This window comes from Melanotaenia boesemani, chromosome 10 (assembly GCF_017639745.1).
Source record: "Melanotaenia boesemani isolate fMelBoe1 chromosome 10, fMelBoe1.pri, whole genome shotgun sequence".
NCBI classification, from domain to species: Eukaryota; Metazoa; Chordata; class Actinopteri; order Atheriniformes; family Melanotaeniidae; genus Melanotaenia; species Melanotaenia boesemani.
Window position 1 is genome coordinate 26,845,317 of NC_055691.1, and position 15,815 is coordinate 26,861,131.

The following is a 15,815-nucleotide window of genomic DNA, read 5'->3' on the forward strand; positions in this document are numbered from 1 at the left end:
TTTTCCTCGGTCCCTTAGGCATGAAGGTTTATTAATGACAGTGTGTTAGTAATTTTAAGCCACATTTTAGCCTTATCAGATGTGTTTTGACAGGAGATTTAGCTGAAGTGCCAAAAAATGAAGAACAAAGCCAAAAGAGGCAAGGAGAGGATCTCACACAGTAGTAAAGAGCTCACTGCATCATTTGGTAAGATTAGTCACTCTCAGATAATTCCTGTCTCCACACAAGTTTTAGGGTAGAAGTTTGATGAGACCCGCAGTAGCAAAGTGTGTCATTGTCCTTTTAGTGACTTCTCTTCGTCCTGGCTCCTCTCAGTATTAATGGACTTTTCTGTCCATCACAGAGCCCCTGCTGGTCTTTTTTCATACTCTTCGACGTTAATAGTGATAGCAGGCCTGGCAACAGACCTAGTGGCTTTACTACTTTACATTTGATCAGCAAGTGGCTTCTGCAGGGTCCACATCTGTTATGGAAATTCACACAGAGGGGAAATTGAATGAAATGGAATATCATTTTGTATATTTTAACTTGTGAGACAGGGTAGATTTAAACACTTGTATAAGACAGAACTGATGAAATATACTCATCCACTTTCACAGCCATATATTACACTAATCTGTGATTCATTCTTAGCTCTTGTTAACTTCAAGTTTGATGTTTTAAGAATTCAGCACTTGTGATTAAATTCAGAATTTTTGACCTGGTGTCACAAGCCCCAGAGGAGAAGCAAGTTTGATAAATTAAACTCCCCTGAAACTTAAGTTCAAAATGTCCCTTATCTTTGTTTAATAGCTTAATAAGAATTTAATTAGGCAATTAAAAGTCTTTGGAAAAGCATATGGTCATAATTACTGCTGTATGGTTCACTCAGAGATGAATGAGTCATTAATTATTCTTAGCAGGGTCTGGGGATTGGATGTAAAATGGGTCGAGCAGGAACGAGAGGGCATTTCTTTAGACCTGGCCCCCTAATCAGAAATGCAGACTTCTGATTTTGACTTTAAAGGAAACTGGACCATGCTGCACCACCAATTGAAATATGAAACATTAACTTCTTTGCAAGTTATATTTTACTACATCAGTGCTGTGTAAGACTTTGAGTGTCAGATCAGAGTGTATTTGTTTAGTCAAAACCAAACAATACAAAGGGGATGTCATTTGGCTCCTAAGTTATCAGTTTTAACTGGACTTAATGTTTTAGTTAATAATGGGAGCAATGTGATAAAACTCCACAGTTCCTGAATTTTTCATTTGTCACAAATCATCTAAAGCCGGTCCTTGAGTGACTTAGTATGGGAGTATGGGAGTGTTTTTATGTGATACTTCTAGAATGTATCATTAGATCTAAGTAGTATAAATACACAGTTATGTCATTATCATGCACCTACACAGCTTACCCAGCCGATCAGCCTCCACATCTCACATGTGCCACATCACACATGGGACAGTCCTTCTGTGAGTTGAAGTTGTCGAGGGGGCAGGTGCTGACCACAGGTTGAAGGCCACATGTGGAAACATGTGACCTGGGTTAACTCAGGGGTTTGACATAGCTGGCCCATGTGTGTATGTATCCAGGTGGCTTCTTGAGATGACAGGCGTGCCAAAAGGTCGTACTTATCAGTCAACACTTTTCTAGTCAACAGACTGCATGTGGAGCCTTGACCCATCCTACTCGTCTAGAATAGCAAATGTTAATGGCTGTGCCACCTGTTTCACCACCATTGCTATTTATATTACTCACACTCTTACAAGAAGTGCTGCCATTGGGCTGGCTTTAGCAGTTAGTGATCTGTAGTTATATATTTACTGTATACCAGAAGCTCTATAACAGGAAATGACTGCTGGGAATTTCCCAGTTAAGTTAAATATATCAGTTATTTCCGCTTTTGTGAATTACTTGGGTGTAAAAAGGTTTGATTGATGGTGTAGGAAGACTAATGTTCAAATCTTTTTTTTTTTTTTTTTGATGATAAATCTCTATTGTATATTTTAAACATATATTGCATCACAGGCTGAGCTTATTATGTAGTCTCTTAGCTTCATGTTGAAAGAGTTGCATGTTTGAGGGAATTTTATTCTCATTGTCATCACATGTGTGTTGAAATATGAATAGTCTTTTTCCTGCTTACTCATCTTACTGCTTAATTTAAGGGGCTGTTCTACTTCATAGATGCATTGTTTTAGTTATATATGACCACCCGCCAGTACGCTTTGGAGATCCCCATTCCAATACTGATGTTAAATGTAATGAAATAGAAATGTGGGAAGACATTTGGGAAAGCAAAAAATAAATAAATAAATAAAAATAACAATAATAATAATAATTTGTTATCCGTCTTGGGCATTGCAACTAAAACTTTTTTACAGTGATTTTATCAGCTGAGCAGCTCTCTGATGTGTTTATTGTAAGGTTAGAGCTTAAAAAAAGGTGACTCGACTTCTGTTTCGTGATTGTTAAAGACGTTTCACTTCTCATCTGAGAGGCTTCTCAGTTCTTTTGGGTGAGAGATGAAACATCTTCAAGAACCAAGCAGTCCAGTTGCTTTTATTCAGGCTCTTATGAATAGCTTGGCCTGGATGACTGAGAATCTACACTGTGATATTAAGGGGCTGTCCAGCAAGATCTGCAGACTATGTTAGAAACTGCGCTTCAACTGGATTCTTCTCCTAGGTCCTAGGGTCAAGACATATCATGCAAGGAAAGTTATATTACTCCACTGGTTTGCACTCAGTATCTGAATAATACTGGTTAATACTGAATCACATTCTACTGGACTTCCTATCCTGAGTAACATGACTGATGATGTTATTGAGTGTCAATCTGTCTGAAGTGGAGGCTAAGGTCCATGATGTTTACTGTAATAACTTGATTCATCCAACTCAAAAAAAGAAAAAAAATCATTAGTGTACAGCGGAAAAAAGGGGAAAAAGGGAAAAAAGGAAAGAAAACAAATAAATTTAGCCAGGTAAACAACAATCAACTCGATGACTTTATTGTACTTACATTGCCCAACCTTTTTTTTGTTTTTTTCTGTACACAAAACACTGTTGATGTGTTTCTATTTGCCAGTAGCTCTACTGCAGACAGCAAGCTGAATATGGGATAATAGATCAAGTGAAATAGAGATAATAGATCAAATCTGCCTTAGATCAAATCTAAAGCAGAGAAGGACTTAGGCTAGAATACATCTTATACCTATATGTCAGTCTTAAGGTTGTCATTGTTTGCTGTGGTTACGCATATTTAACACAGCATTAAGTTATCTGTCAATAAAATGAACAACAAACTGATGAAGCTGAATGCAATAATAATGGATTAAAAAGAGCCTGAAGCAACATTCATGGAGAGACATGGAATTTTGACAACTGTGATTTAGTCTAGGTGATGAGGCTGATGTGTTGGTGGAGAGAAATTTTCGAGATTACAGACTGAGAGACTGGAAAGCATCGTCCAGAGCGAGAGCACACTATCACGTCTGTGTAGAGGGTGAAAGGGATGATTCAGTTTATGCATCATGCAGGAGAGAGCAGTGAAGTGCAGAGTTGCATGTAGATTTCTGTGGTGTCAGAGGCTTCCTTGTTCTCATCCTTCTCCAACTCTCTCTACATACCTCAGTCAGATTTATGCAGGTCTCTTTTTCTGACTGTCACACAAAGCAAGAATTAATGTTATCGCCACAGCTTGGTGGTTGAGTAGTGTTTTGCTTTCAGTTGTTTCACACAAAGGATACTGATGATGCTGAATGTTACCCTCCTTGTCTGTCATGTGTTTCAGTCCACTGACTTGCACAAGGTGTCATCTGGGTAGTTTGTCTAAAGACTTTAAGTGGTGAGTGCGGCTGGTGTTTTAAAAGCAGAAATCTTCCAAAATCCTTTCTGCTTTTGCCATCAGGACTGATGAGAGTCATGGTCTCCAGTGTCCAGACACGTTTGATTTTATTTTTTGCTGAACTGTGCAGTTCTGAAATGGAAAATGATTTTGGTCATTTAACCTTAAAAGAAAACCTTACAGCCCCCCTTTTACTCAGAATTCTGTATTAGATAAACAGAATCTCAGATGTCTGTAATATTTCTAACATTTTAGATCTTGCGTTTGTAAATATTGCAGCAGAAATAGCTGTCTGTGGCAGATTTTTTTTTGCCATTATCACTGCTTCTCAAGACATCATCTACCTGCTTCATATTTAGCAAAGTCTGTGTTTGTAACAAGCATTAGACTGCTTATTGACTAAGAGTCAAGATCCCCTTGATAGAAACCAGAAATAGCTTTGCTTGCTTCCCTGTGCTATTGATTGCTATAACTCACATGAAATCGAATCTCCAGTTGGTTGGATCTGAGGATCTCCTTGTGGCAAGTGTAATTGAGCTGTTGCATTTGTACCCAGGAAGTCCATACTGAGTTTCACTTTACGCCTCGCTGCATTTAGTTAACCAGCATTTATGAATTGCCCCATAACTTCATCACTGTTAGAACAGATGTTTTGTGGCTTCATTCTGATGCTTTTATGGCCATTGTGAAAAAAAATTGTGTCAGGCTTTGTGTGGAACAAAATATTTAAACTTAGATTGCCATAATCTAGACTGACTTTGAAAGTTTACATCAGGTCCATGCAACATTTTCACAAGTGCTCTTTGGCTTTGGACAATGTTATCGCCATAAATTTCTTATTGCATATGTGAGTGGGCAGGGCTAAAGCTCTCTATGACCTTTGGGGATTAAAAGCTCTCAATGCTTATAATGTTTTCCTGCTGTTCCCTATGACTCAGAAAGCAATATCTTAAGTTAATTGGAGCAAAACTTTTCGGTAGAAACAGCTCTAATTCCTGTTACATGAGATACTATCTGGCCTTCACACCTTGTCATTGTCAGTGAAGCCAAAGACTTCTCAGAAATCTTTCATTTCATTACGTTGCGCAATTAGATTATGGCTGTGAGAATGCAAAGTTATTCATGCACATCAGAAGAAATTAAGCTAATGGGCACATGTGAACACATCTTACACTGAAGATAATTCATGCAACAATCTGTTAATGATCAGTGCAGGCTTATATCTTTCTTATTTCTATGAAAAGAAAATGAAAGTAATGTCACAGCCTCAGAGTTCTTCAGAACAATAAATTTCCAGCTTAACCCAGAACCTGGGTTTTAAAGCTTTCTTATAAAAGACACTAATAAAATGTTGTTCTTTCCTTTTCATAGATCTCAGCTGAGACCCTGCGTTGTGGTGTACACGTGGAGGTTGATCAGAGGAGGCTTTCTGTCTTGCTCTGAGGTCAGAGATTGTCATTTCGAACCAGACTCTTTGTCAACAGCATCGAAAAAGAGCCCTGACTCCACAAACATTGTACTGACCCTACACTGAAGTTGCCTGGAGCTGCAGGACAAGAAACATAAAGCAGAGGACAATAAAGCAAATAAAATTAAAAAAGACACTCTTCATGAATTCCCCTAAAGCCTGAAGGGCAAAAACTGCAAGTTGACTGGTGGTTCTGAGAAGATATGTGGACAATCAGTATGGCTTGGCTGTGTCTTCCAGCCTGTACTGTCCTCCTTGTTGGCTGCTTTCATACAGCTGTCACAGAAGATGATGTCACTCCGCGCCTCACCTTCTCCTACAGTAAGTGCAACTTCATCACTACAGAATAACCTTGATGTGTAGTCATGGTGGGGTGTTTGCAGTATTTAAGGTAATGTGTAATGCATCTGCCATAAATATGTTGGTATTACGTGTAACCATCTCTAAATCACAGGAGAGTAGAGCTGCAGATTCTCCAGGCTATTATTTCTCAGCATGTGTGAGCTCTGGAGGCACCTGGATCTGAGAAAACTCAAACTGGAGGCAGTCGTGTTTTTGTCAGATACTTTTTCGGGATTTGCAGCATGTGGCCAACTGTCAATAAACAGTCATAAAGTACTTCTTCTCTATGCACTTCAAAGGTTTCTTGGAGGTAAAATTGCAGCTGCTGTATAATCTGGGAACCTTCAAAGGTCAGGAGAAACAGCTGTTTTCTCCTAGATGCTCTTTTGTGAGCCTAAATTCTGCTTACAGAACCAGTTGTGCGATTCCAATTAACTTAAAATCAACAAAATTTAAATGTGCATTATTAGATGTAAAGGGATTTAGACTGGTGAAATGTTAAACTCATGTGAGTGGCAGCTGCATCAGAGCAGCTCTGTTGAGTTCTTACAGGTCAGACATAATTATAGAATGTACAGTCCTATTGTGTTATAACTTGCAGAAGGTAGACATTTCCTCACAAGCGCTGAGAGTTATTGCTCTTATATAATTTGCATTTCATGCCTCTGCTTGCAAAATGCTTTAAGTTTAGAAACATACCAAATATGTCTGTCATATTTTACTGGTAAAATACATTGTTGCTAAATCAGCTCTTTGTGCAGTTTTTTCTCTGTACAGCATGATTTTGTTATGACATACATAGTACCATGGTCACCAATACAAATAGTGAATGCTTTATCCCTGATCTAATTATTCAAGCCATATATGAGTGCACTTGAGATGACAAGCTGGATCTAAACATTAATTGTGCCAGAGTATTTCCATTGAAATCAAACACAATCAAAGATTATGGAAACACTGGAAGCTTTCAGCAGTTGAAATGCAGATAATGACTCATGGTCAGGCATCATTAGGAGTAATGTCGGGAATATTGTGTTGATGGATCTCGCTTAGTAATCTATTATACTTATGGCTTCACCTTCCAGTTTAAGGTAGTTTTTGAGGCATGTAAGCTTTTAAACTGGTGAGCTGTCTGAGCTTGCATCGTCCCACATGTTGGACCTCTTACCTGAACAGATTATCACTCTCACCTACCAGCCTCAGCAAAGCCCAGAGCTTGGCTCAGGTGGAGCGTTACACAACAACACACATCATCAATCACTCACTAAAAAGATGCTTTACACACTTCCCCTTTACAGAGTTAAGATTTGCTTTCAGGATGTGCAGCCATTGTTAAACACCATAAAACATGCCGACCTACATATCGCAAATCTGCTGTACTGTATATAAACTAAAGCTTTCATGATGCATTCAGGGTAGCTGAAGCCAATCAAGTTTATTTCTTCTTGATCTTGTGTCTATTTTTGTTGTACTACAATAGCTAACCACTTTTCAGCTTCTTTTATTATAGCATTTGTGTTGCTGTAACTGTTGAACAGCTTTGATAAGCTCTTGACATTTCTATGAGGAAATAATGCCTTTTTAGCCACAGAGGGAGTCACAGTTCTCCATAAAATTTAACAAGGAGTCATTTTATCAGCTCTTCCCGCATCTCAATGTGCTCAAGAGCTCACAAACCCATCTCTATAAAGCCTGGTGTTGTTTGAGTTTTGAGGTTTTAGATTGTGATGCAAAGCAAAGAACAAGCTTCAGCCAGCTGATGAAGGTCAGCAGGGCCTGGCGATAAAAGTTGCCTTGCTGTGGTAACTTTGGTTCTGGTATGCTGACATTTTCCAGTCTCCCGCTGAAAGGTTGTGTCACATTGTGTATACAGTATCAAAGCAGAATGCAGAGCTGGAGGCCTCAGGGACATGAACTTTATACAGCAGAAACTGCCTGACCTCGTCATGATTTCCGGTACCCTCAGTCCTATCTGGATGCCAGTTAGCTTGACAGCTTAAACCTCTGCAGTGTAGGCGGGCCAAAGTCCTGCCTGGCTGATCTTCATCCGGCAATACTCTCATAGACTGACTTCCCCTCCTCTTCCCTCTCCATTCCCTCGGTCTCCGCCTCTGCCTTAATGAAGAGGGTAATCTGCCATGAATAATGAATGGGGATTTGTATGTGTTATGGTGTGAACACTTGTCTGGTTCTCATTATGCGCCTATCAGTACGGATCATAGGTTCAAGGCGTAAAGCCAGCATCTGCCTTTCTTTCTGCATTTGTTCCAGGCTTTAATGCAGACCATGCTGAATGGCTTAGTGCATCGGAACAATATCTAATTGCACACCTATAAGCTGTTCATTCTGCCCATTTTCCCCCATTGATCTGTTCAGCTCCCTGTTACACACCAAGTGACTGTTGTGTTTTTAGTTGCTTAAGGACTTAGAGCTTTTAATCAACCTGCTGATCAATTAAAGCAGAATTAAAGCAGACTGAACTCTCGTGGGGCGGGGCCTTATAGAAACAAGAGCTAAATCAAAGCATTACAGATGGTGACAGCAAAGTACAGTTTGAGAACATCTTATTCTTGCATTCCTCTTCAATTACACATCAAGGCAAAACACTAAAAAAGAAAATGAGCACAATAACTCTCTTTATATAGATTAAACCAAACAACCGAAAAGCCATGCCTCCGATATTTTTAACCCTCAATTAATGGAGAAAATAAATTTTGACCATAATATTTGGTATTATGAAAAACATATTTAGTTTTGTTCCTATAGAGTTGCTTACCCATTAGACTACAATATCCACATGGCAAGAAAGGTTGTGACTACAGGACGTCTTTGCATATTAATATTCTGAGTGTTGTGTGGACATAGTGGCTGTAATTACACAACCTGCCTTGCAGTGAGGCTGTTTGGTCAGGTCAGAGTGCTGCTGTGCATTTAAAAACATGTCAAGACCTCTTGTACATTCTCTTTGTTCATGATACCCAAGCACAGTTCACAGCAGAGGAAGGGATCATAGTAAGTTCCTGATGAGGGAGCAGCTGGTTAACATTATTGTGGTTCATCCAGGGTCAGCATTTGTTGCTCCCTGAACTGCAGACTGCCTTATCAAGGTTTTCACAAGAAAGCAATCCTTCTGAGCTGAGCTACATGCTGGTTTACAAATGAAAGGAGGGAGGTGTTGCATATAGAAATGCTAACAGATTAATTGGCTTCCTACCATGCTACAAGGTTCCACTATAAATTGCACCACCACATCCTTATTGCTCATCCCTGCTGTGTGAATATGTAATGCACATATTTTATCCTTACACTTTTCTCAGCATTTACAGGTTTTGCAACTATTTAACTTTCCAGCTTTTTTTGAAGTTGAGTTAAATATTAGACTGACAATATCCTGCTAACAAGATTCAGCCCTACAATTACCAAGACAAACAGCAGGCTTACAGCTTGCCTACTGAATCTCCTAGTGAATTGACCCTCTTGTTTTATTGTCTTAATGCACTCCAGATGCTTCAGTCTCTGTCCTTCAGCTTCCCAGGCCTGCTGTTCCATATAGCTACACATTAAGCAGCAGCTCTTATTAGTTAGTTAAAAATCACTTGGGAAAATGTAGTTATTGCCCCAATGTGGGCTGTTTTCTGTCTTGATATTGCAGTGTGACAGTGATTCAGTAGGACTCCTCTTGGATTTGTAGCTTCCTGTTGCAGCAGAAGGTTTAATCACTTTTACTAAAAGCAGTTTGATTTACAAGCATGCATTCTGAGCAAAGACAATTGTCCCTTGTGTCTCTTTGCTTGCACATTTTCATGAAATAAAAATTGATCAAACCTGTGCTATAATCTTTGCACTACTGGTGATGCAGCAGTTAAATTTAGATTATGTAGTCACACAAATGTGTCTTTGGGAGTATTACTTTAATGAAGATAAAAAAAAAACCTATGTGTTTAATCTTGTGGTTTGTGAGCCTACTTCTGCCCATTCAACCTTGTTCAAAATATGAGTCTCAGTCTTTTAAGACTATTATGTGCATGCATTGCTCTTATACTCCCTCAGAGAAAATAATGTAGGTCATGTTTATGGTCAGAAGACTGGAAATGAGGCATCAGACATCCCTTAAAGATGATCAATCGTGAATTTGTTAAAGGCAACAGAGATTATGCCTTTTTTGGGGGACACTGCCTGGTGAACTGTGACCACCAAATGATAAAATACACAGCAATAAAAACAGGTGAGGTTTTCTATTTCTAGTGTTGGCAACACTCTTTGTTTCTTTGTACACATTGTTTGCAAGAGCAAGTTTCTTGTTAAGTAGAAACTGTTCCAAAGGAGGGTTTGTTGCAAACTTTGCTTGCCATTTCACCTCATATACATTGTTTTTGATAATGCTCTGCAGAGAGGGAAAAAGAGGGGATGTTTTAAATGAGGTATGCAATCACTTGATCTACTGAACATACAGCTGTAGGAGCTGATAAAGACAGCCCATTTAAAAGGGAGGGCACTGGTATATCAGTTTGTTGTAGTTATGGTCCTACAAAAGAATGCAGTTAGATCTCTGTTGGTAAGACAAATGATTCAACTAGAGGGGATGCTCCATACTTTAAATGATTTCTCCACTTTAAAAAAAATAAATAAATAAAAGATAGCAGCAGCATGACTAATTCCTTTAAGCCCAATATAACTGATTTCTTCTCTAAATAGATTAGCGAGTCAGTCAGGGCAAGTATTTCAGACCCCTTCTCAGACCCCTGGCAGTGTCATTTGCAGAAATGACTTTTAATTACATAATAATGGCAATAATGGCATATTGCTTACAGCTGTCAGAGGTTGAACCATGGAGTGTACTGTTCATGCACTTGTAGAAAGGGTCACGGATGAGGTGCTGTAACCACACAAAGCTGCTCTCTTACTCTCGGATCAGAAGTCTGCTATTAGTCACATGATGAAGTGTAAAGCCCTCCAGCTCCCTTTTTATGTAGTTTATTCAGTGGCAGCTGCACAGAAGGTCATCTGTCTGCTCACAGTCTGCCGAAAGTTTCCATCAGAGCAGCACAAACACAAGAACGTTCAGATATATTTTTTATTTCTGGTATATATTATACATTATAAATTACACATATATTGTGTCACTTTGTTGGTGTTGTCTCAGTCATGTTAAGACTTAGAATAACTACAAGTTTGTATTTTTCTTTATAGAAGCAATGCCTCATAAGGATAATCCAGATTTTGATTTTTATCAGAACATTTTCTTATGTAATAAAAAATATATTTCAATGAAAAATCTTTACAGATTTGTGGAAAGTCCACTGTAACTCTTCTTGAATCCCTGACCTAAGTTTTCTTTTCCTGAAATGCTGACTTGTATAGTTTTTTTTTCTTTCCAAGATATCTTGATGGATGAGATCTCACAACATTTCTCAAGAATGTTCAAGTTTCCATAACTTTGTATGAGTAGAGAGAAAAGATTAGTGACATCTTAAAGGAAAACCCGATATAAAAAAAAATCTTAGTGAGGTCTTATCCATCAAAGAAACCAATCTTCCTTCAAAAAGGTTGTTGAAGTTCATGCCATAGTTCATTTCTCTTGCAGGGGAATCTATTATAGATGAAGTGTGGCATGCACGCAACTCACATACTGTGTGCTGCACTGTAGAAAATTAAAACATGTGCACTCCAAAAATAAGCCTCTTGAATGCCAAACATCCATTCTTCATAAGAGCTTTTTTTCAGTGGCTCTCTCAAAAAGTAAAAGCAAGATGGTCAATTAAGGATGAATTGCTGTTGTATGATACTCTTCAGTCATGACATGATGGCCACTTCTGCCTTGTCAGAGACAAGCTGTTCTTACTCTGCATGCTTCCCTTGAACTTAATGTTTCCCTCTTCCTGCTGTACACCACAACATTTCTGGTGCTGCATTGTCACAAAGACAGCCATCATGAATGAACCTCAGAAAAACAAGACAAGCAGATTCTTCAAAGGACTTTGGCAAGTATGGAGTGGAGAGGATGAGTTAAACCAGGGTGCACTCTTTATCTTTAGTTGATTTTTTTTCTGAAACTAATTTGCCTACAGCTCATATTCAGAAAATCTAAAAGTTAAATTAAATATAACTTGTTAGGCTGAAACAGTTTTATGGAATTTACAATTTATTAATTAATAATGTAATAGGAGAACTTTATATAAAAAATAGACAAAAGGTAATATTTTCCAGTTGCTTGAGACAATCATAAAATGTTTAAACATTAACATTTGAGAAATAGGAACCCTGAATGTTTGGGCATATTTGCTTAATAATTAACTTTGTTTATGGCAAGATTATTGAGTGCCTCTCAAGAGGTGAAGTCTTTTAGACATACAGTATAGTTTGGAGTCTAGCATGATGGCATCATGAATTCACCAAAATATGCTACCAAAACCCTGTACAAGGTTTTTAAAAAGTTTCTACAGTGTGGCTCTTTGTGTAAGCTTGCTTTTTAAAGTTTGTGGGCAAGACATCCCATGAGCAAAAACTTTTAAAAAGTCTGTTATATGACCGCTTCTGACAAAAATGTTCAAGATAAACAGTATGTTGGATTACTTATGTGAAGATGTTCACATTTAAACAATAAATCATCAAAGATCATAGAAGTGATTGTCATTTTTATCTACTGAAATTATCATCTATAGCTCAAAAGTGACGCTGTAATTTTGCATTGCTGTATTAAAGGAGCAGAAGTGCTCTTTACCTTGTGAACTGTTGAATCTTAATAACGTCAAAGAAACTCTTGCATTGTGTTATGCAGCCTTTTTCATGAAGCACTGAATGTGTTTTTATATATTATCTTTATAATCTAATTCTACCTGCTAATGCTGTATAACTGGAGAAATATCTTCACATGAATCATTCAGCTCTCTAACTTTTATCTGAAAGGATTGGATTTAACAAATTAGTACTTTAGCTCATTTTACCTTGTATAAAAATGTCTGCAACATTAAGACCACACATCAGTCAGCTCTCTATTATATTAGCATTGGAATCTCAATTTATATAAAGCACTGGTCTACCCTGAAAAATGGTTGTTTTCCTGAAAAGATGATAGTAAAGCTCTGCACAGCTGCAAAACCCTCCTGGATCTCTTTAATGATACTCAGTTCAGGGTCCTATTGTTGCTCTTTGTTGGCTGTGGTTGCTAAGTATGACAGTGGTGATGGGACTCCAGTGAATAATTGTGTAGATATCCTCCTCCGTAAATCCCTCAAAGCTTTTGTTTTGGTTCCAGTGTTGGCCTTTGTGTGTCTTTCTCTGTAAATCACAGTTAAATTTACTCAAGGCTGTGTGGGGAGGGGGTACCGGCACGGAGCAGCAGTCCATTTTTCCTGTAATGATAGTGAAAAGGAAAGAGAGTTGGCCCCAGTGGGTCCATGTACAGTATGTCGAGCTGAGCCTCTTGTGGTTTTACGGACAGATTTAACTACAATAAGTCCCACTGTTGCCGAGGCGATGGACTGCTATTAACATGTTGTTTTCTCGAGGGAGTGGAAGTCTCTCAACCTCCTGTAGCACTGAGATGAGGTTATATTAGGTCATGCACACTGCAGGGCATGTGGGCTTATTATCAGTAGAACATAATGACTCTACCTGGACTGGATTAGTTTAATACAGGAAAGTGCCACAAGTCTAATTATTACCACCAGCATCTGTGGGTTTTTTGCAGTTTTAGACTGCACCTGTAATTGTTATAAGTTTGGAAGTAAAAAGCATTTTAAACAAGGTACCCCACTAGGTTAATTGCAATGATGAAACTGAACTGACTCTAGCTTTGTGTAATAATGCATTATTCTACCTTTATGTACATTTACATCTCAGAGTTGCACTTCAGCTCCAACCATTTGGGTATGTTGAGGCAGATTTCAAAACAGACATCATTCATATAGACTGGCTCCATGTCGAAAACCTAAGGACCGACTATAGCAGCCTTGTGCCTGCCTGTGTGTTTTGTTGCTTCTTATCCAAACTTAAGAGAATATTTTCCCTACAATTCCTTTGACATAAATCTGGTATTTCTCATACAAAATATGTAATTGCTGTTTTATTAATTGTTCTATATGAATCGATTGTGATCGGAAAATGATTGGCCTCTAAACCAGGTTTATCTCACAATGTTTTTATGAATCAATAATTAGTTCATTCCTATCAGTGCTGCCATATAAAGACTGTAGAAAAATTATAATTGCTTTACAGCTATTCTATAAACTGAAATGATATTTAGCTTCTCTTCTCCTCAGTTAGTTTTGTTCAGTTTCTTAGAACAGTACTTGGTGAATCACTTATAGCGTGACTCTTCTTTAGGCATAAAATCACTTCTGAAGCTCAGAATATTAACGGATTTTCCTCTGTAAAATAAATAGGGCACTTAGGTCTATTATTTTTCAGCCAGTCTTCACATTTTAGGGGCAGAGGTCCTTCATCAGAGCTTCAGTCACTTCCAGTTTCCATCAGCTCCCTGCTCTGTTTATGCTGGCATGCAATTACGGCAAGTTGATTAAGTTGGGCCGACACTGGAAGGCCTTCATATCTTTTTAGAATCTCTGATACATGAGGGCCTACTAAACCTTTGCATCTTCCTTGGTTCAAAGCCATTCGCTTAGTGATGTTTTCAACTGTAGGAGATGTATGAGGAATTTCTCCTCTTCTGGTGAGGCACTACATAGATTTGAAAGATTAACTTGTACACACACAGATACACATGCACAGAAAGAAACACACATTTATTTCTTTAGGTGTATCAAATACCTTGAGTCCAGATCTTGAGTTGCTGTAAATCATCTTTGGTGGATTTTCTGTATAAAGTCTGTAAGTTTCCAGAGCTCCCTGGTGGCTTAAAGGCTCTTTACTTTTAAAAAAATACTCATTTATAGACAGTTGGTCTGCAATTAGGTAATTTATGCTTTTTAGAGATAAAAATTTAAAATCACAATGATTGGTTAACATAAAAACTGATAGTTTCTCTTCTGTGTGGGTGCAATAAAAATGAGAAAGCTAATTTACTGGGTCATGTTTAAAATTTACACTGTGCTAGTATTTTCTTTAAAGACAAAGAATCAAATATGAGAACAGAAAAACATCTTCAAATTGCACGCATTTGCATTTTCAAGTGCCTCTATTCATTTTCTGTGTTTGTAACCGTTGTAGCGGTTCATAATAGCTCATAAGAGTTCTAATGAACTGAATGACGTCCTCTATCCAACCGGGACAGATTGATTAATGAGTAACATCTCATGCCTCCTCTTCTACGTGTCTGTTTCTGTTTAGATGCAAAAGAGAGGACAACCAGAAGTTTCTCAGCCAGCGAGGTCTTCAACTATACCTCTCTCCTGCTAAGTAGCGAAGACAACATGCTCTACGTTGGGGCTCGGGAGATTCTCTTTGCTCTCAACCTCTCTGATATCAGTGCAGTCAAGCTACAAAAAAATGTAAGAACCAGCATCTTTACGCTGCAATGCCATATGAACCGTATAAATATAAATGTAGTTATTATAGGATCCCAGAGGTACAGTAATAATTAGGCAATAACTATCAAAAGGTTCCTAGATGTCTAATTTGAGCATGGTACACCTCACTGTGTTATATGGACAGAATAAACTTGCCAGTGTTCCTCTCCTGCAGCTCATGTGGAAAACTCCAGAGAAGAAAAGAGAAGAGTGCAGTTTCAAAGGCAAAGACCTGCAGGCAAGTCAGCTGCTGGTTCGAAGCTCATGTAGCTGAACTTACACTCAAACATTATTTACATGGCTGCAGGGTTGCTTCACTGATTAAACTGACCATTAATAAAAAGGCATTTGGGAAACAGAACCAGGGCAGAACCCCGGACATTTCTTGTCATATTGTAACTTTCCAGCCAACAATAATGGATAACTCCCTTCCTTTCAAACACACTTTTCCTCTGTTACACTCTGTCTGTAGTCAGCCTGCTGCACTTCAACAAACAATCTTCACCAGTACATTAGAAATTATTTAAGGTGCTGGGCAGTTCTGGTACTTTAATTAATAATACAATTTTCAATAGAAAATCTGCTGGAGGAACTGCTTCTAACAGCTTCTGTGAGCTATTACATTTTCAGATAGGAAGTCATTTATATTATATTTTTGTCTCTGTAGGTAGCTGGAAATCAGTTTTCAGACATGTTTATAAAATCCTT

At 38.2% G+C, this 15,815-nt stretch overlaps 1 protein-coding gene across 3 annotated transcripts in view; it reads left to right on the top strand.

The window, feature by feature from the left end:
• Nucleotides 1–15,815, top strand: part of sema4ba (sema domain, immunoglobulin domain (Ig), transmembrane domain (TM) and short cytoplasmic domain, (semaphorin) 4Ba) — a 42,172-nt gene that overhangs the window by 18,858 nt on the left and 7,499 nt on the right. For all 3 annotated transcript variants that reach the window (XM_041997906.1, XM_041997908.1, XM_041997907.1), the window contains exons 2-4: nucleotides 5,202–5,619; nucleotides 14,929–15,089; nucleotides 15,283–15,345. In XM_041997906.1, coding sequence (XP_041853840.1) covers nucleotides 5,502–5,619; nucleotides 14,929–15,089; nucleotides 15,283–15,345 — 342 coding nt within the window. In that variant the 5' untranslated portion in view covers nucleotides 5,202–5,501. The remainder of the gene's footprint in view (nucleotides 1–5,201; nucleotides 5,620–14,928; nucleotides 15,090–15,282; nucleotides 15,346–15,815) is intronic.